Below are 21765 nucleotides of genomic sequence, written 5' to 3'. Positions count from 1 at the left end.
TTGAGTACATGTTTATGAACTATAAATCTCGCTGTTTTAAGCTCTGAGCTCTAATCTTTATTGAAACTGTAAGCTTGAGTATAAGTAGGATGAGATGCTGAAATATGGTGATGTTCTATTAGTACATTTAAATTTGCACAGTATATAGTAACTGTGACTAGAATGTAATTCCAGTATGTTAATCATGTCCCAGAGGGTTACAGAGTATTAGAGTTCATAGATGTGATTGTCTGATCTATAATTGCTTACTGGCTCTAAGCCTAAGAATTGACAATTTTGTCCTTTCTCTATTTTAAATATTGGAAATAGTTTAACACATATTGAGATGCCTATTAATATAGTGCCTTGGATGCTGAAGTATTTCTCTATGAATTTAGAAACCTTTGTTTGTGTTTAGTTGTTTTTGTTTTAACCAGAACACTAGGCTGAATTTATATGTACAGGCACAGCGCTACAAACAGCAATGTCTGTAACCATGGAGGTTGATTTTAGTCCTGAAAATGTAACTTCTACAGGTCCAATCTTCAGTGGCAGTTGGAACGCCAGACTACATCTCTCCAGAAATCTTGCAGGCCATGGAAGATGGAAAAGGGAAGTATGGGCCCGAGTGTGACTGGTGGTCCCTGGGCGTTTGCATGTATGAAATGCTTTATGGAGAAACGCCCTTTTATGCTGAGTCCTTGGTGGAGACCTATGGGAAAATAATGAACCACAAAGTTAGTGCACTTTCTGTCTGTCTCTAAGCTCATTTTTAATAAGTAATGGGGTAACTTGAAGACTTACTTAAAAATAAATTTTTATGTACTAATTATGCTAATGTACATAAATGTAGAACAAAAAATATATTTCCATGGAGTAAGTTTATGGTTATGGGTTGCAGATGGTTTTGGTTTGGGATAAAGGAGTTGAAAACTAAAAGTCTGGGTTTGGAAACATGTCTGTTAATGCACTCTGTGGAGTAAATCTTGGCTACATTGCATCACTCCTGTTTTGTTACTTTCTTCTGATGAATCCATTGGTTCGCTTATGCAGAAGATTCTTAAATATTCTTCCACATGGAGGTAACTGCAAGAGAAATTTAAATTAAAAAGGATAACTAGGAGGCAAAATATATCAATAGTTTCTGTCCTTAGCAGAAGTATTTTCCTTGAAACCTTATTGCATGTATTTCAGAATTGGAGTGTTGGCACATTTATTTTTCTACATAAAGATTTTCTCTAAGAAGGGTAGTTTTTACAACTTTTTCTTGGTAATAAACTATTTTCTACTATTTTGATCTTTAAGGAGAGGTTTCAATTTCCTGCTCAAGTGACAGATGTCTCTGAAAGTGCAAAGGACCTCATCCGAAGGCTCATTTGTAGCAGAGAGCATCGACTTGGACAAAATGGGATAGAAGACTTTAAGAACCACCCATTTTTTGCTGGGATTGATTGGGACAACATTAGGAACTGTGAGGCACCTTACATCCCAGAAGTCAGCAGCCCTACCGATACATCAAACTTCGATGTAGATGATGATTGTTTAAAAAATTCTGTAAGTATAGAAATAACATTTTGACAAATAAACTTATATAGTTTACTTTATGACAGAATATACGTAAATGTAGTTTGTTTCAGTGTGTTCACCAAGTTCTGCATAAGTAACAATTAAGTGCTGCTTTGAAGAACTGTGGAGGGGGCAATACTTTCACAGGTTGGAGGCTGATCCTCCAAGCAAACTTGTGTAAGGATAATTTCAGTTTTGTAAATTCTTACATGTCTTTAATGAACACATGCATTTGATACTTGCAGTAATAAGTTCTTAGTGGTCATGTCTTGTATAGAATAATTTATTTTCATGTAAGTAGTCTGCAAGAAACAGTATTTCTAGCAAGTCATTGTTGAGAATTATAGTAAGTTTGCATAGTGCATTTTGTTGTCGTGCAGTTCTCTTGCTTGCTGTCAGATTCCATTCAGTTCATTTTCATTCAAATTTTTCCAGCTTTTTTTCTAACTGGAATTTTTGGAAATTTGGAAGAAGTGTTATGGCCATTTCTTATGGAACCAGAAAGAAATTATTTTTACCTTTGCTTAAAACACTTTGCAGCTATTGATTTTTGATATTTTTGTTTTCTATGCTTTTGAAAAGGTGCTTTGACAGATGATAGAGATATTATCATCAGAGAAATGTTTTGTATTCTCTCCTTGGAAATATCTTTTGTGTGTGTATGTGTTTGTTGAAAGATGCAGAAACATGATGCTTACATGTGAAGTGAAGCATTTTCAATGGTTTTGCTTTTGTTTTCTGAACTGCCTGTGCATCTCTGTTTTACTGAGTTTCCTGGGCCTGCAGATAAGAGATAGGCAACATGAAGTGATATAGACAGCATGACCATTATTTGCATTCACTTGCCTCCAACTGCACATTAAAACATGGAAAACACTTTGACAAAAGCACCTTGTGGGTGTCAGCCTCTTCTCTTAAGTAACAAGCCACAGGACAAGAGAAAATGGCCTCAAGTTGTGCCGTGGAAGGTTTAGAGTGGATATTGGGAAAAATGTCTTTGCCAGTAGGCTTGCCCAGCAAAGTAATGGAGTCAACTATAGCTGGAGGAAAGACATGTAGATGCGGTGCTTACGAAAATGGTTTGGTAATGGACCTGGAAGTGCTGGGTTAATGTTGGACTCAGTGATCTTGAAGGTCTTTTCCAGCCTAAATGATTCTACTATCCATGATTAAATCATAGAACCCTTTTGTGTAGGCAGATTAAGCAAAACAGTGTAGCTGCATAGGGTGACTTGCAATTTTTTCTTTTTTTTTCCCTCAGCTTTTCCTCACCTACATTTGGTATTGCCCATCTCTCCTCGCAGCTGAAGTATTTCTGTCTTGAAACTTTATTTTTATACAGTCTTCAAATACCTGTTTGCATATTGTGTTGTCCAGGAACAGCTGTGAGGATTGTAGTGGCTGTATATAGCATGTCTTTGCGAATCTGAAACACTTTTTGGAGGTTGTCCACACACTTTAATGTTGTCCAGTCTACCACTCTTCATTTTTACAGCCCAGTCTCCCAGCTGAGGCACTCAAAATGTGCCTGTGCAGGGGAAACACTTGCAGGGAACTGCAGGTGAAGAAAGAATGCTCCTCTGCTGAGTTTCTGGACTCCCAGCAGAGAAAACTGAGTTCAATTCTTAATTTGCTTTAGACTTTTGGGGGTGAAAAGCAGTACCATTTAACTCTTAGAGATGAATGCCAGTTTCTAGAGCTTCTTTTTCAGTTTCCTAATCTGAAACATCTGAAGGTTTTGTTCTCTTTTAATATAAGGTTGTTAGGTTCTTACCATTTCTTTTCACACCTAGTATTTCAGAACCACTGAAAAAAACCTTGCCTACGGCATTGCATGACTGAGAATATTTTACATTTTTGCTTTGACTGGGGGACATTGTATTTCATATTGCTTTGCCTCAAATTCCTTATATATAACTTGGAGGTATTTTCTCCTCCATATTTCATACGTATCCTTTGAGGAAGTTTCGCATACTTGCATTACTATTATGGAAGTCAGCACCATAGATAAGCCCGTGGGACTTATTTTTTTAAAAAATCTTGGCAGGATTTGAATTGCATAGAGCAAATCAGGAATGACCAGTGCGAAAGATAAAAGACGGTGTTTAAAAGCATGATTGTTACTGTTCTTCCTGAACTTTGAATGAGACTGTGGTTCCATGGAATAATTACATACATAAGAATGAAATCTAAAAAGTATGTTGAAAATACCCATAAGCACAAAGGGCTAAACTGCATTGTCGAGGCAGCCTGAGTTGTGTTGGGTTTTAGCTTTTACCTGTTTGGTTTAGTAGCCTTACTGAGAGGGATGATAGACTTAGGTTCAGTTATAATTTTGTCAGCATGGTCATACAGTTAAATTCACACAAGTAGCAGGAGAGACATGTTTTGATCTCTGTCAAAAAGAACAGATTCTTTAACAGAATCTTACATTGTTATCAGTAGGTCCAGTATTTTGGAACAAACATAGTTCCTGGTGTGATAACTGAAAATTGTCATGTGAACTGTTAAATCATGCGTTTATGGTATTTTTAAAGTTACCTGTAAAGACAGTTTTGAAACTTGAATCCATGACAGGTGAAAACAACTTAAAAAAGTAAGTTTACTTTTTCTAATCATCATCTGTAATAATTTATATTTTTATTATGAATTAGTGAGAAGCTAAGGCTTTGAAATTTGTTCTTGTCCTGAGTTTCCAAAATGCTTACAAGTGTAGACCTAATGTACTTACACAATCTAGCCATATCATTAATGTTTTTTATTCTGAGAACTCTCTTACAATGTGAAGATTTTTGTCAGCTAAAAGAACAAGGTTGCGATGCCACCACTGGAAAGATAATTGGGGATTTCTTTTGAATACAGTCTTACTCCTTGTCCTTTCCTGATGAGTTTTACATTGAAGAATGTACAACTCGTTTCTTTCTTCTTTTTTTTTCTGTGAGGTTTAGAAAAAAAATGATTATACTTTTTTTGACAATTGAGTATCTTTTGGTACTTTCAGTGCGATAATTTTAGGGAGTTTCATTTGACGCCTGTTAAGGCCATCTCTAATATAGCAGCATAGACATTGCATCTTGGGGTTAAACAGGAAACTTTTAACAGACATTTAAGAATATTAGAACTGGTTCAAGTGAAATAGTGACAGGGTTATTTTAGCGTGAGGAGAAAGCTCAAAGATTTGTCTTGGTTTGCAGTTCTTTGTTGGGAAAGGAAAAGGAGCAACAAATTAAGATACAGTCAAAGCACTAATGGAACTAGAACACCCTGTTGTATTAATTCTTTCTAGTTGCCTTACTGTTGTTCTCTCCAAATGGAGATAGCCCACTCAGAACTGGGGCTGGAAATTCTGCCTCTAGGAAGTCCTGTTGACTGAATAGCAGAGAGGAGTATAGGAGGGAATAAAAGGTGTTACTCTTTGTACTAAGAGCTTTTTGGAAAAAAGAAGGACTAAATTAGCATTTAGTATGTGTAATATTCTGCTTTCCTCCAACAATAGCCTATTTAATTAGGAAAGCATTTTTATGCCACCTCATCTATTTTATATATATTAAATACTGTTATAAACAGTTGTTGATGCTGTGTCATATTTGGGCTGTAAATAAGGAAAACAGTGAATATAGTTTATATGATATTATCAATAATGCTTCACATAGGATTAAACTTGAAAATCTCTTTCTCGTTAGTCCAGTAGGATACTACTTACTCAACTGTCCTGTTATTTTTCTAGGAAACAATGCCTCCACCATCACACACTGCATTTTCTGGCCATCATTTACCATTTGTGGGTTTCACATACACAAGTAGCTGGTAAGTTGAGAGTTCCAGTATTGCCTGTGAGTTATGTACACAGTGCCTGAAGTTTCTCTATCTGAAACCAACTGCAAGCAGACACTAAAGAATGTGGTTTATTGAGGAAATTACTAGATCATAATCTAAAATGCTGTCTGTCCAGAAGAATGAGCTCTCTGCAAGTAAAATTTACATGAATGTAAGCGTCAGCACCTCTGTTCCTGGGAGTTTTGTTGTGAAACAGACAACGTATGAAGTTAACTGCATAACAAACTTAAGACTAGATGTATGGACCCAGAGAGAACTTAGTTTATTAGATGTGAAAAACAGTTTTCTTTCTGGTCTTTTGACGCTTCTGTAAGTCTGAATGGAAATGTTTTAAAATTTTTAAAATTTGTTGGTATTTGTCATTAATGTGGTATTTATATGTTCATTTCTATTGCTAAATTAAACAGTAACAAGGAAATCCATGTATGCTTCTTGTTCATTTATGGACATAAATAAAAAAGGAATGTTTACAACCATTTTAAAATCAGGCCTATGTTTCTGCTGCACATGTGACTGGCTTAGAATGTCCTAGACTTCAGAAGGATTATTTGCATAAGTGGTGGCATGTGCCTGTGAGTAGCTATAGCATTTCTGACATGTGCATGCCCTGGTGGGCACGAGATAATTTCACACCATTTGTTGTGATTATTTTCTTCAAAGACTTGGGGATACTTGATTAACTATTTTGAAATGAACTATTACTGTAATCTTACTACTTAGGTTGTTACTTTTTTGCTGTCTGTCTAATGTAGTCTGATTTTTAATCGAGTTCATTCCCTTTTAAGTCACAAAAAGTGCATTGAGGAAATCAGGCGTGCTAGGTAAAAATGAGTGTGAGTTTTAATGAGCACATACTAACAAGATATTCTTTAATGGTATAATAAATGGCACAGTAATTAACAATTTAAACAAACTGTTTATTGGTTGACATTTTTATAGCATTTTTTTAAGCACAGCCTGCTGTAAAATCCAATACTATTTCTTTTTTTCACCAGTGTGCTTTCGGACCGCAGCTGTCTCAGACTGACAGCTGGACCACCCTCCATGGATCTTGATGCCAGCATTCAAAGAACTTTGGAGGATAGTTTAGCAACAGAAGCTTATGAGAGGAGAATAAGACGTCTAGAACAGGAAAAGCTTGAACTTAGTAGAAAACTGCAAGGTATAGTCATTAAAAAAAATAATTCAATCACTTTTTAACTTAGATTAGCTCACAGCTTTGTAAGTCACTGTTTATACTGTGGAAAAAAGTAAATATACCTCCTGGAATGCTTTCTAGCAGAAAAGTATTATCATCATTATTTTTCTTGACAAATCAAACTTCTGTTACTCTTCATACCTGAAATATGCCCATCTATACAACTTCTTATAACATACTAACTTTGTTCTCATCATGCCTTGGTTACTATGGCATAAAGATTTCATTCTTAAAACCTGTAAGAACTTTGTGTAGCTGACAATTACTGGAAAATTGGCACTTAATAGCTGGAAGTTACAAATTGTAGAATCCTCAGTGCAGGGTTTTTTACATGTCTCAATTTATCCGTAGTATTCCTTTGACCTCCTCAGATATCGGATGTGTAATTTTGTCCCTCTCTCTTCCATCTTCTTCTAGAGTCCACCCAGACAGTCCAGGCTTTGCAGTATTCAACAGTGGATGGCCCAATAACAGCAAGCAAGGATTTAGAAATTAAAAGTCTGAAAGAAGAAATTGAAAAGTTGAAGAAACAGGTAACAGGTATGTTGTAAATATTAATGTAAAAACTGTAACAGAAAACAGTATTTTGGCAGAATTTTTTTTCCTAATGCAAGGCTAGTTTTACTTTGCTTTCTTAAAGAGTTTTCCAGTCCATTCTTACTTTTTATTTTACCCTTCACTCTTAATTGTTAGGTCCATTTTCTACAAATTCAACTTGATGTTCTGTAGTTCCAGTTGCTAGGGAATAGGAAGATTTCAGTGTCTTCTGCTATTATTATTTAGAGCAAAAGTTCTACTAGTGTTAAATCGTGGTATTGAAAATTTATGTGAATATAAATCAGGGTCAACCTAAGAATCCGTGAAATGCCAACTAGTCTCTATAGTACTTTCTTTTCCTTTTGTTGTTGTTGTTGTTGTTTTTGTTTAGGTTTTTTTTTCTTTGTTTATGTTTTACACCTTCCTCCTGCAATTATGGTGCCAGGGCAGGTGGAGCACTTGTTTGGTTATTTTTTGCAGTGAATAAACATGAGGGTGAGGACTTGGTCCATCAGTTTTAATAGGCCTAAAACCATGGAATCACAGAATGATTTGGGTTGGAAGGGACCTTAAAGACCATCTCATTCCACTTGCCCTACCATGAGCAAGGACACCTTCCACTACGGCAAGTTGCTGAAAGCCCCGTCCAACCTTGGATTGAACACTTCAAGGCCATCCACAACTTCTTTGGGCAAGCTGTGCCACTGCCACACCACCCTCATAGTGAAGAATTTCTTCCTAATATCCAATTTAAATCTGCCCTCTTTCAGTTTGAAGCCATTGCACCTTGTCCTCTCACTTCATGCATTTCTAAAAAGTCCCTCTCAAGCTTTGTTACGATCCAAGCATTAATTAATATTTCTCATTATCTCATTTTTCTGTTGAATTTTCCCTGGATGATCAAAATTTGTGAGATGTGGTCACAGTTTTGATTATATTTTCTTTGAACTCACCGAGGATTACAGTGTGCTGTTGCTTAGTGTGTTGTAACTGAATGTGGAATAAAATCTAGTTCACACTGAAAGTGGGATTTTATGAGTATTTTCTTGAAACAGTACATTTAGAAGAGTGTGGGTTATCTGGGAGGTGAGCTGTCTGCATGAAACTACAGTGATACTGAGTTTTGCAGGTGGCAGGGAGTAGTGAAGGATGTTTTCAATGAGAGAGGACACTACGGGCCAAGAGGCTGCACTTCCAGCAGCACCAGAACTGTTGAAACAACTGCTGCCAGAATGGGTCCTGCTCACCGCTGCGTGGCCTCTTCTCAGTCTGTTCAATTCCTGGACTCTCATTACTTTAATTCACTCAATTAAACAAGGAAAATGCTATCTAGATAGAGCAAATTTAGTCAACTTATGATCAGATAAATCAGTACAAGGTAGGCAATAGAAGCGCAAGAGAAAAGGGAGGTGGCAGGAGGAAGAACCACCTCTCAGCTCTGCTGTCAGTGAGTTATCATTCCTTACAAAACTGAACATTTATTTCCTTGGCTTCTGGGAGTTCATGAAGATTTTATGAAAAGTACAGTTTCGGCTATCAAGCATCTCAGTCCTGTAAGCTTGAAAAGTGTTATTTATATCTGTGTGGATAAAGAGATTGATTTCTTTAATTAGTGTTGTTACTGCCTTTCTTCAGAACGCCCAAACTAGTCAAAAAGCAAAGAACTACTTAGACCAGTATCCTGTGTTTTATAGAGGCTACTGGATACATTTAGGGGAAGATCATTCTTTTTCCAGCCTCATCCTCCCAGAAACGGGCAATTCACATTTTAAGAACATTAAGAGGGAGAGCTGATCCTGCACCACCGTGTTGAATATAGCTGTTAGTGAACCAGTTTGCTGTGTGTTTAGCTAATATCTTTTTAGCCTACGTTAAGAGCTACCTACAAGTGTTCAGTAATCTTGATTTAAAGCTCTGAATTAAGTTAAAAGGAGTTTTCTCTCACAGTGATTCATACCATAGGAGTCATGGTATCCCACTCCATAATACTTTCTTTAAAATAGAAACTTGAGAGCAGAAACATCTTCAAAAAAGAAAGGAAATATAGAAGGATTTTTTTAATTTAGGAAAATCAGCAAGAGGCTCTTGCGTATCAGATCTGGAACCACAGAAACAGGGAGAAAAACCTGATTAATCTTGTCAGTCCAAATAGGAGAATGTGTACATTCTTTGTGATTGAAAAATCAGACACAAGCAGCAGCAGTAGGTAGAACTCTGTTGTATGTCCGTATCTTACCTGTGGCAAGGGAAAATGGAACAGGGAGAAAGGTTGGATGAAACTACAAAAAATATTTGTTCTGGTTCGTGGTTGTGAAAAGGCTTCATTCAGGTCCTGAAAGTGTCAGGAATGCCAGCAGTGACACCCACAGAAAGAATAACTTCAACTTCACTTCCAGACATTTTAGTTGGTGTGTTTAGACTCTGCAGCTGCGTCACGGGGCAGAAACACACGGTGTGTGCACTGCAGACTGCAGCACTTAGATTACATCCTGTTAAAATTGTGTAGTCTGAGAAAAGCCTGCCATGGATACACAGTTGGACAGCTGCTCTGCCGTGATGCAGCAGTTTTGTATTGTACCATAAGCATTATTTTTGGATGTGAACATGGCTTAACAAGCTCAGGGAGGATCACTCTGGTTTGAGTGATGCCATGTTGGCACTATGTCAGGAAAAAGGTTTTTGTGAAATTCCTCTCCAGCCCAGTGTCCCTCTACTTCCTGCTGTAATGAGGAAGAAAACAACATGATTAGAAACCCCTGCTCTACGACCATCCTTTCCTCTGGTTTGGGCTCTTTGAGACCACTGAAAAGCAATATTTGAAAGAACAGCTTTTGACTGAGACCAGTCATTTGTAGAAAAGCATGAGGATCAACTTTATATTTTATTCTTTACTATTAAGCTGCAACTTAGGTTTTAGTTCACTGATGAAAATATTACTTGCTTCTTTTAGTAATGAAAAAAAATATAGAAAAGATGTGGGAACATTCCCCAGCACTGCTCATATCCCTTTTCAACTTGGAAAGAAGTCAATGTTTGGTGAAGGTGGTTTACATTGAAAAGGTTTTTTCCTAAAGTAATTTTCTGCTTCACCCCACATATATATTTGTATATTTATTCCTCAGTACAATGTGTGATTTTGTTTCTTGGGTTGGAAGTGAATAATGTGATCAAATGAGGAAGATGAAGAGCTGTCTAATCCATACCCAGTCACCATGCAACTTTCCCAGTATATACTTGAATGCTTTGGCTGATCCAGGCAACCCAGCCATTTGTTAGAAAACATTCATTTGTGCCTTGAGCTGTAACTAATACAAACCAATCTGATAAAATGGGGAAAAGAGAATGTTCTAATTTAATTGATTTTAGGGAGTTTTGAGACAGATTTTAAAACTAAGTTATTGACAGAATACAGAAACAAACCAAACAGTGACCATGTCTAAATGCTTCCAAATGTAGGGATGCTAGTTCCAGGTTTTCTGGTTAGCCTTTAAAAGATGTAATTTTACAACTCTATGTCTGTTGAGCTTTGAGAAGGTTCAGTTCAGGTGCAAAGCTGAATGAACATTATGATTTGCGCTCATTTCTTGGGCAACTAAATGTATTGTAATAACATACTGCACTGAGTGTTTGCATATATTATCTAAAGTGCTAGTTACTACTAGGGTGATTAAATGGAAAATTACCTTTTACTACACATATGTCACAACTAGCTTTTGGTTATATTCTTTTACCTGTTTTGCTGCCTCATCTAAAGCTGTAAGAGTAAACACCTGCTTAAAAATGTAATAAAAAATGAACTCAAAATTGTGTCATATTCAGGACTGTCACTGGGGGGGCTTAGAAAAATACATTTTTCTTGTCTATCTAGTTTTCCAGGAAATGACAAACTAGCATATGCTTTCAATTTTAGAGGTCAAAGTTATAATTTTTGTTCGCTAAGTTACATAGGAGAAAACTTTGAGGAATCTTTAATATTGCCAAATATGTAAAGGGCAGCAATGGAAGAAGAAAACAGAGCTGTGGAACAAAGTAGTTCATGCACAGAAGAGAGATTTATCTTGGCTCAGCACAGCCATATATAAACTTTCTTTCACTGGTGACTTCACTGCAGACTACATAAGAGAGGCAGTTAATAATTTCTGGCTTTGAGCTACATCTCTTATTTGAGTGCATTCTTTTTGAATTTTTAAACAAGAGTCAGTGAATTAAAACAATAGTGAATATTTTCCTGGGTATAAGCTAATGGTATTAATTTGCTTATAAAATTCTCATGTTTCAGAAATTAACCCTCTTAAAAATGTATGTATTTTTTATATTTGATTTTTCCAAGAGACAGTCTCTTAGGGTTATACTTATGAAAATGCAGTTAAAGGCTCTTATTAAGAGCATAGATGGGTTCCTGTTCTTTCAGTAAATATGTATGGTTTGAAAACCTGCCACAACTGAAATAAAAGGCAAAATGTCCAGCGATTTCAGAGAACTTGCAATTAACTTATCTTCATACACATCTTGCTTTAAAGTCTTGTTTCTGGGTGAAGGACTAGGAGGGTAAAAAAACCCTACTCACTAGAAATTTTCAGTTGTCATACTTCATGGATTTCAGCTTTTCTTGTAGCATTTGAGAATATTTATATGGCATTATTTTGCTGTGGCAGAGAAATACACTGTCAATGTATAACTGACTGTTGGTAAAATCTGACTGTAATAGTTTTCTTTATTTATAGCAGTAATAAAGTGGATCATATAAACACAAGTGGTTTTCACACTAGAAATAAGTAGTATCAGCTGAAGTTAATTTTAAGTGTATCACAAGAGAATGCTTGCCAGCTCTTGAATGACCTATTACTTTTACTGTTTCTTTCTGGGGGAGTTTGGGTAAAGGAGGGAGACTGTTTATAATTACAGTGTAATAAAAGATGCATTATATATTATATCACAGTGCATAAAAGTCAAACATGTAAGTCGTGTTAAAGCATACATTACAGAATTAAGGATATAGAGCATGACTATTATAATGTGGGAAGACAAGTTGCTATTATTTTCTGTGTTGTTTTGCAGCAAGCTGTCCCTTTTCATTCTGTTTCCTTAAAAGAGATAATGGCAGTTGAATCAACCTGTTCCCTGTTCTAAACCAGATAAGAATTGCATTATTTTGTGATTAAATGGGAATTAGAAAAAATAAAGGGACTTCAAGCAGCTATACAATACTATTCTAGAATTACGATTTTTCCCTTAGAATATTTAGAACTCTGCTGCTTTTTCTAGAGTCTGGTCAGCTAGAACAGCAACTTGAGGAGGCCAGCACTGCAAGGCGGGAGTTGGATGATGCTTCCAGACAAATAAAGGCTTTTGAGAAACAAGTCAGAACACTGAAGCAAGAGAGGGAAGATCTTAATAAGGTAAAAGCATTTTGTGAGCAACTCTTCTAAAATCTGTTTTATTTTTGTTCATTTTGCTTGAAATAACTTTCAAGTGTAAAACTAACAAGCAAATAACAAATGTGTAGCATGACCTACTTTGCTTTCTGCCGTTTTTCTTTTGGTTTGAAGACAAGGACATTATTTAACATGCTGTATGTATGACTGCTGGGTGGTCCTAGGTGATTGCTTCCAGATAGTGAACAACTCCATGATCCAAATTGCATGGTGGCTGCAAAAAAGGTTTTATAGCTTCAGATTAAGGTGATTATGATAGGGGTTAGAAGACGATGAACTATTCCAGACAACTAATTGAATCTGAAGTATGGGTGAGACTTTAGCAGGGAAAAAATACAAAGAATATGGTACTAAGGATGTGTCACAGAAGTGTTTCTAGAAGGTAGATGTGAAAAATTGCCCAAATATGAAGATTGAAAAGTAATTTGAAGTAACTGTAGTTAAAGGATATTGGATTTCATCTCTTCTTCTGTCTCCCCAAATCCTCATTTTCTGATATATAACATACTGTCATTTAGAGCTCTTTACTTTTGTATTCCTAATTAGATCAACCTGTAATCAGGTGTGAAATACATTAACCCATTTCTCATCATGATATAGGCCCAGTATTTGAGAGTCCACACTCAGTGTTGACGTGCCAGCTGTGTTTAACACTGTTTCTTTTGCCCCTCTAAAGCTGTTAAAATCTTGAAAGCTGCCAGTTTGTCCCAGGAAAGAACATCTTTCTTCTGAAACAACTTGAAGTGATTAGAAGCTATTTAACAACCTCAGAAATGTTTTTAGATTTATATAGATGTCAGCAGTGTAAAATATTAATTCTTCCTGTTGATCATCTTCTCATTTTCAGATTTGCTTTTCCTTGTTGTTTGTTCTGCCCTGATGTGGCTGAACATCATTAAACTATTTGAACTGTTGTGATCTCTCATTGATAGTGTAGCAGCACAAATCTAGGGCACAGCAAGCTTTGTCAGCGTGTTGTGCTGTGGAGTTATCACAGCACTAGCAGTTTATTTTGTGTGGGTTCTTGTAAAATTTGAGAGTAATTGTCACATATTGCTGTTAATCACTATGGCATTTTCTGGCCTGAAACCTTCTGTAATATTTGATATTAAGGTACAGTGTGTGGAAATCATGCTCTCCACTGCAGGTCAGTTTTCAATAGCTTCTAGAGTAAAACTTTTCATAGAGCAGAGTCTTCCATTCAATGCAAAAACTTTTTTTTAATCATTTAGAAGTTGAGTTTCTTTTAATCTGTTTAAGTAGTTCTTGAAAATCTATGCTAATGACATTTTTTGCACTAAGGAAGCAAGGTGTTTTTATATTGTAATGCAAGTTCTTGAAAACCATTGTGTTTAACCTGTCATAATGGTGTAAATTTCTACTTGGTTTACATTTATGCAGATTTACTAACTTTAGTAGTGTAAAACCTGGCCTCAATCTGTACCTGGCATACAATCTGTACTGTAGATGCATTCATGAAAAGAAATTAATACGTGGTTTGTGTTCATTCTGGAGAAGGTGTTAGATGCGCATCCAAAGACAGAATTGGCCTTGCAGCTTTCTAGGTTTATTACTGAATTCTTTTTTTAAACTGTAGGAACTGGCAGAGTCTAGTGACAGATTAAAATCCCAAGCCAAAGAGCTGAAAGATGCACACAGCCAGCGGAAATTGGCAATGCAGGAGTTCTCAGAGATGAACGAGCGGCTGACAGACTTGCACTCTCAAAAACAAAAGCTTGCCCGCCAGCTCCGAGATAAGGAGGAAGAAATGGAAGTGGTGATGCAAAAAGTAGAAAGTTTAAGGCAAGAGTTACGCAGAACAGAGAGACTTAAAAAAGAAGTAAGTGTTGAGAAGACTGTTTAGACTCTATGAAGTAAGTTATATGTAAGGTTTTCTGACAAAGTAATTTTTTTTCCTAATTTGTAAGTCATTAACTTTTTGATTGTTTTTTCAAATAGTACCAGTTTTGTTTCCTAAGTATTTGAAGTGTTCAGTTTAGTGATGAAGATTTCTATCTTATATTGAAAACCATCAATAGATTTTGGAAAAAAAGAAAAGAAAGAATCCTATCTATTAAAAACGTATGTACTTTTGCAGCTGGAAGTCCAAGCTGAAGCTGCAGCTGCTGAGGCATCCAAAGACAGGAAATTGCGAGAGAGGAGTGAACAGTACTCTAAACAGTTGGAAAGCGAAGTAGAAGGGCTAAAGGTTAGTCTGTTTTGATATTAACACCTGCAAACTTACTAGTCAACTAGAACTTGCATCTCTTTGATTGCTTTCAGATGTAGGACAAAAGGGTTTTGTCAGTTTGTCACTTCAGATGGTGCTGAATATTAATGCAGCCATGCATCACATTGCTGTCCAGAAAAATGAACATTTGCCTAATGAGCTATCTCTTCAGACTCAACGATTTCCTACCAAATTCCTGCCATATTAGTACTTTGTTTAATTTTACCTGTTAAAGCCTTATTTTTTAGCATAAGGTGGTTGAATATTTGAAGATAAACTTGCTGCATCTAGGCAGGTTTCTGCATAGGTGTTCTGTCTACTGTGTTTTTTTCCTCATGTTTCCTGCATAATAAATGTCAACCCATGTGACCGTAAAGGAAAAGTTTAAGCTTATTATGCGTCTCAGCCAGAAGTTGAGATGTTTTTGGACATGAACAGCATGGAGCATGAAGACATCGTTTACATGGATGAGATTGATCACACATGTATGTGATTTTATGAGCAGAATTCTAGGACAGCCAAGAATGTTAACTGTTATTTTATTCTGTGATTTAGCATTTTATATGATGCTCTGAAGATATTAGACTTTATCAAAAATTGAATGAGAAAGTTTTTAATTTACATATGAGGACTGCTGTTCATTTACAGCAAAATCCTGTTCCCAATGTTCCATTGAGTAGGGTAATTCTAAACTTCTTGTGCAAAATGCAAGATTAGGCCTATTCTGGTCTTAATTTACATGAACAACAAAGCGGGTTTTTTCATTACAATTCTCTGGGACATTTGCCAACATTAACTTATGGCACAGAAAATTTGGTGGGTTTTTGCAAACATTCTTTTATTTGGCCTTCCTTTGCTAAAAGAAAATAAGGAAATCCATTCAATCTGAAATTTGGATTCATAAAGTTTCTCCTGCTGTGAGTTCAGATTGTTATCTGAAAATTAGGATGCATTTTGTCTGCTTCTGTGAATCTTCACCATCAACAAAGAGTTTGTACAACAGTTTAAGAGGTGAGAAGAATTTATGGGAGATCTGTTGAGAATAAATGATACACTGATTTAAAACGACAGGGCAAGTTTATCGGAAGAGGAAAGGGGAATTGTAGCATGCTTAGCAATATTTTACAATTCAGTAGAGCACTTTGGATCACATGTGGTTGTTGTGATGCTGCATTGGCCATCCAATAAAAGCCCTGCATGGCTCCTTAGTTCAGGGAGCTCTCCTGCAAAACTATTTACAGAAGAAAGGAAGATTCCTCCAAATAAGGGGAATAAAACAGACCATTAATGATGGCAGATTAAGTGTAAATGGAATGTTGAGGGGTAAATAAAGAGAATTTAGGAAGCACTTTGCAAAGGGTGCTAGGAATGATTGTCCAAAGTTCTTTGAAGCAAAAGCAGAAAGCCACCTTGTAAACTCGTGGGGCTGCTTGTTGGCAGGGATGAAAAAAGTTAATAGGGATGTGTCAGAAATGCTCCACAAGTCTTTGGTGTGTCAGACGTGAGCTTTGAAGCAGGGAGCACCACCACATGGATTCTACTCATAGCAGGAGATGAGCTGCACCAGCCTGAGGATGATGTGCAGGGAGCGGTGGAGCTGGCAGGTGAGGCAGATATGAAGTCACCTGGACCAGTGGCCTTGCTGAGGGTGTTCTAAAGGAACTTAAATGAGAAGTAAGAGAACTGCTGGCCAAGATGCGCACCCTCTTATTACAGACAGCCCTCTGTGTTGCTGTAGCTCTCACCCAAATGACCCTGGGAAAACAAGAGGACTGAGTGCAGCTTCCTTAGGCAAGGGGTGGAGGCTGTGGTAAAGAATAAGGTCAGATTGCTCCTGATGAAGCAGAGCCTGTTGTGAAGAAGGCAGTGTGCCTTCTGCCCAGCCAAATACTGCAGCACTGACCGGCTGGGGTTCTGCAAAGCTGTCAGTAAATGTATGGACAAAGGAGATCCTGTGCATGTCATGTATTTGGAGTTTCAATAAAATCAGGCTCGATATGAGTCAGCAGTGTGCCCTGGCAGCCAAGAGGGCAAACTACACCCTGGGGTGCATTAAACAGCAGCTCTCTGTGTGCCAGGAGATGCATTATGTCTCAGTTTGCACTATTTGCCCACTTGAAACAGGCATGTATGAAAACATCTATTTGGAATTTGTGCTTATATCAATTCAAAATACATTCTCTGTTTATACTATATCTCTCTAGTTCTCTAAACCACTGTTCAATACCATTCAGCTTTCTCTTCTGCTGCACCATCTGTCTTATGGTCTTAATAGTATCTTTTAATTGTGGTACGAAATGTGCAATACCGCTAAAACTTTTTATGTACCTGATAGATTATGTTACAAAGCCTAAGCTTTTTCTGTGCTCCATTGCCATGTATGTGTAGGCAGTTGAGTATGTTGGGCAGTAACAAACAAGTTCAGCAGATAACAGCCTGTGCAGTAAAGAAAATTCCTAATTCCTATGCTTTCTTGTCTCCTATTTTTTTATTTATATTTTTGATAATCTTCCTTTCTCCAAACTGTCTCCTGTTAGGATGGCATCTTCTTTCCCCAATTTACTATTCTGCATCCTCCTAGGGGCAGGCTTTCACTCTCAGATCAAAACAGATGGTTGTTTTGATGAGTTAGAGAAAACAGTGCAGTAGCAGCACATCTCTGACTCATACGTTTTGGGGGCTTTGCAGTTTTTTGCTGACACTGACAGCGTGGCCCAGCTTTCTCATAGAATTTGTCGTCATAGAAATTCAGCTCATCAAAATGTTCTGCAATGACATTTAGCACTTAAAGCCTGTTCACACATCAGCAGAAGAAAATTACTCAAAGCCATGTCCAATTAAGGGTGAATGAGAGGTTTTTAATATCTCATGGCAAGAATGGAGGTTGAATTAACAGCATATTTTCGATCCCCTTAAAGGTGTGACACCATCACCGTAAGGAAGTATGTTTTCCAGTTACCTGCACTTTCTCAAAACACTGTTGTTTTTTTTTTTTAATAATTTTCTTTCCCTGAGACTACCTTTAATTTAAAAAAGTAGAAGAAATTCGAAAACAAGTTGTCCATATGTTCATATTAAGAAGTTATTTCCATACTTGGATTTCAGTGCATGTCATGCCACTATCTTCTTTTAAACCTGATCTTGCTCCTCCTCTATGTTATGGCAGGACATTGAGTTTAGTGAGTGCAGCATTTGGTGCAAATATATTGGTAACCTGAAGCAGTGTGCAAAGGCTATTGAAATGCCAGAAGACCTCACTAAGAGAGCTATGCAACTGGGAAAAGTGAAGTAATTACTCTTACTGTTTAAAGTTTATTTTTCCTATTAATCCACTATGATGTAAATGGTCAGTGTAAGTAAAATAGGTCAGGTTTCCCTCCTGACTGATACAATCCATATAGTGTTTCTGTATCTAGGTTTTAGCCTTCAGTTAAGCCATGTCTTTCCTTAATATAGCTTTTCCACAAATTATTTGTCATTCAAAATATATAAACTGTATATCATAATCCTTATTCTGCATTCCTGAAAAGTCACTTGAACTTTTTGCTGTCAGCCGTGTGAGTGGAAGCATTAAGTGTCTTCTATTTCTGTGGTCACTTTCTGACTGCATGTAGAGGGAGTCAGAACATGACTAGAGATGTGTAAAGTGATGATCAGATTTTCAGTGGCTGAAAAACTGTTACTGCATTTAAAAAACAAAATGATAGAGTACCATTCAAATTTACATTCTAACAAATTTTTAAAAGCCTTGAGGTAGATGTGTTTAACTCAAGTCTGTAATGAGGCGTTTTCTAAACATAAGACTTAGGAATATTGAATTGTTATTAAGCATCATTTTCAGAGTTCTTGAGTGTTAACTTGGGGCTGTTTATTTTAGCAAAAACAGGTTGGTCGCTCACCTGGGGTAAGCAGTATAGAACACCAGCAAGAGATCACTAAATTAAAGGCAGACCTGGAAAAGAAAAGTGTTTTCTATGAAGAGGAGCTATCTAAACGTGAAATATTGCATGCTAATGAAATAAAAAGTCTGAAGAAAGAACTGCGGGATGCGGAGAGCCAGCAGCTTGCCCTCAAGAAGGAGATCATGGTTTTGAAAGACAAGTTAGAGAAAACCAGAAGAGAAAAGTGAGTATTGTATGGAACTTACCTTTTTTTAATCTTTTTAAGTCTCCTAGTATTCTTCCCAACACGCTATCACTTCCCTAACTGTAGTGCACGCATGGTCATTTTGGCTGAGCTAATGCCAGGGTTGAAAAATAAAACAGAACAAAAAAATCCACATCCCTGTACTGAAACAGTTAATTTTGCACCAGAACTGTTTTACTGGCTGTCCATTCCAAGGTATGTAACTTGAGTTACAGACTTGCAGCTCCATGTAAGTTGACCCCTGAAGCTTATGTTGCACTTTCTAGTAGTTTTTTGACATTTTTAATTTGGTATTTTTCATCTTTTGATGCAAAACTAGTGTGTTAGAGATCAACTGTTGTTTGCATTTCTGCCAGCGCAGGAACAGTCACTTAATGGGAACTGAGACTAATCCATGCTGGGTTCCATCCAGTGTTAACATCAGTCGGCAGACTACTGTAGGCGTAAGCTGCTTTATCTCCTCTGACACGGTGATTTGTCAGGCCTGCTTTTTTCTCTCCCACATGATGGAGCTTATTACTGATTTTGAGAATGTTCCTTGAGACATTCATCAATAAAAACAAATTTTTTCTGTTGGATAATGTAGTAGTGGAAATAGTCCTAAATTGAACGTGTTCATGTTCATTCCTCAAAATCAGAATGCTTTATAGAGAGTAACATAGATGTATCTTTCCACTGCTGTAGCAAGATGGCATATTAGAGAAACCGTGGAGAAGTTCCTGCTGGAATCTGAGCCAAATTGTAGCAAGTCCTTAAATATACATAGTAAATGAAATACTGACTTTTTTGAAAAAAGTTAATGTAAACAGAAGTGGAAACATTGCTTCTCTGGTAAATTGTGTTCAGCAGCAGGCACAGATCATACGGCCTAGAATGAAGGGAATGAACTATTTCTTCCTAACATGCAGCTATTCATAGGCTTGACATACACCAAAGTAGTTTGCTGCTTTTTTCTGGGTTGAGAGGTAAAACTTGCATCAACAGCGTGTTTTCATTGTAACACAACTTAATGATCTTGCTGACCAATGAGTTACAAGTGCACAAAGGGCTATTCTGTCTTGTAAAATATAAAGATAATAGAATGACACTCTTTTACGTCCAGCAGTGTCTCAGAAAGAGGAATATTAAATAAAAAATCAGTAATACTTTCTGCAGGCTAAACTGTTGGTAAAGATCACACCTCCAAGCACTGACCCAGACCAAGCACATCCATCTGGTGAAACAGCAAATGTTGTTGTGCTTCATGGTAGCTAGTTTATAAACCTTCCTTCAGTCTAAATAGAGAACTGGATGCAAATCCAAAATGGGTGCTGACATAGCCATGTGTTTCTGTATGTGTTGCAAGAGTTTGTGTAAGAGAACATTTGAAAGCACGCACCTACATGTGTCACATAACCAGTATCCAACATTTGACTCTTAATGGGAAGGGCTTCAGCATGATATTAAGGTCAGGTGTCCAAGCACATGATGAGTGACTGAGGAAGGCCTGATTTTATCTGTGTTTTGTTAAACAAATCTGCAGAACCTCATGCAAGTATTAGGACTTCACAGAAATGCAGAACTCCATTGTCCAAGTTATGCTATAGATTGACTTCTGCAATTTAGAAGGGAATGTGTAATATTAGGAATGCAAGAATTGCAGTTGCTACTTAATTCTCAGCATTTGGTATCTTTTCATAAAAGATTTGGATTTTTTGTTTCTGCTTACACATATTGTTTTTAGCTTTTGTAGTCAGGCATAAAAAGCTTTTTGTGAGACTTCCAGTGCAGAAGTGTTCAATTGAAAAGGAAGCACCTGGAGGATTTATGCTGAAATAAGTGGAATTATTTCAACAATAGGCTTGGAGTGGGCGTGGAGTTGAAGTGTGCTTATACAGTTTGGCAAAAATATTTTAGTCTAAAAATAATCTTCCATGTATATTGAAATAGATTTTTGGTAAGAGGATGTGGTTGTACTACTTTGTAAGGGCTATAGATAGGAATGAATTACGTAGGTTAGTCTAAGCAAGGATCAATAAGCTTTAACAAAATTTGTATGTACATTTTTGTGTAACTTGTATGTTGGTGGTTTCTGTTTTATTTTTAAGAGGTATTTTTCTTTGTTTCCTTCAAATTTAAACTTTCTAACTTCTGCTATTTCAAAAGCGTAAGTCTTCAAGGGAGAGAAACTGCCTTTCTGTACAAAATGATAGTCCTTTGCTAACGTCTCATAAACTGCATGCTATTGAAGTTGGAAGTGTAGGAACACAGTATCGGGCCAGTGATCTGTGCAGCACAGAATTCCATTTCTTAGAATTGTCATTATGAAATAGTTCAGAGGAATGTGCATGAAACTAAGTAAAATAAATCATGTTTGTAGAAGTTTCTTTTAAGACCATCATTTCATGATCGATTTATAAAGCAGAAAGCTTTATAAAACAGCATTTGCTGGTTTTAAATTGTGATATAAAGAAGCCTGGAGGCTGGTGTTTGTTTCAGGTCTACTTTTCTCAGTTTCAAAAGAGTAGGATAAAATATTCCCCACTTTGTACAGATGCAATAAAGAGCTAGAGTGACAGTGATACAATAAAGCTGTATTTCACATTGCTTGCATGTGGTTTGCTGCAGTTTTACTGATAAAAAGAAAGCTGGATCATGTATTATTTCTTAACTTGAAGAGCAGATACATAGCTAAATGTTAGATGAAAGAAGCAGCTTGATGGGAGAGGAGGATGCCAGGCTTCAAAGCAAATGTGTTATTTTGATCTTGCTGGCTGTCTAAGGTGCATCTATGGAGTCTGTCACAGTTCTGTAGTTTGCTGAGTTGATATTTGGATGTGATAGATTATACTCACATT

At 36.8% G+C, this 21765-nt stretch overlaps 1 protein-coding gene across 2 annotated transcripts in view; it reads left to right on the top strand.

Moving 5' to 3' along the window:
• CDC42BPA (CDC42 binding protein kinase alpha) overlaps positions 1-21765 on the top strand; it is a 187317-nt gene that overhangs the window by 107900 nt on the left and 57652 nt on the right. Inside the window, exons 8-16 of one of the 2 annotated variants that reach the window (XM_071579794.1) lie at positions 516-716; positions 1285-1533; positions 5273-5352; positions 6378-6544; positions 6998-7120; positions 12383-12516; positions 14150-14392; positions 14651-14761; positions 18660-18907. In XM_071579794.1, the coding sequence (XP_071435895.1) occupies positions 516-716; positions 1285-1533; positions 5273-5352; positions 6378-6544; positions 6998-7120; positions 12383-12516; positions 14150-14392; positions 14651-14761; positions 18660-18907 (1556 nt within the window). The remainder of the gene's footprint in view (positions 1-515; positions 717-1284; positions 1534-5272; positions 5353-6377; positions 6545-6997; positions 7121-12382; positions 12517-14149; positions 14393-14650; positions 14762-18659; positions 18908-21765) is intronic. The other variant, XM_071579798.1, reaches the window with a different exon arrangement.

The sequence above is a fragment of the Pithys albifrons genome, chromosome 2 (assembly GCF_047495875.1).
Source record: "Pithys albifrons albifrons isolate INPA30051 chromosome 2, PitAlb_v1, whole genome shotgun sequence".
NCBI lineage: Eukaryota > Metazoa > Chordata > Aves > Passeriformes > Thamnophilidae > Pithys > Pithys albifrons.
This window is presented reverse-complemented; position numbering and strand designations above follow the sequence as displayed.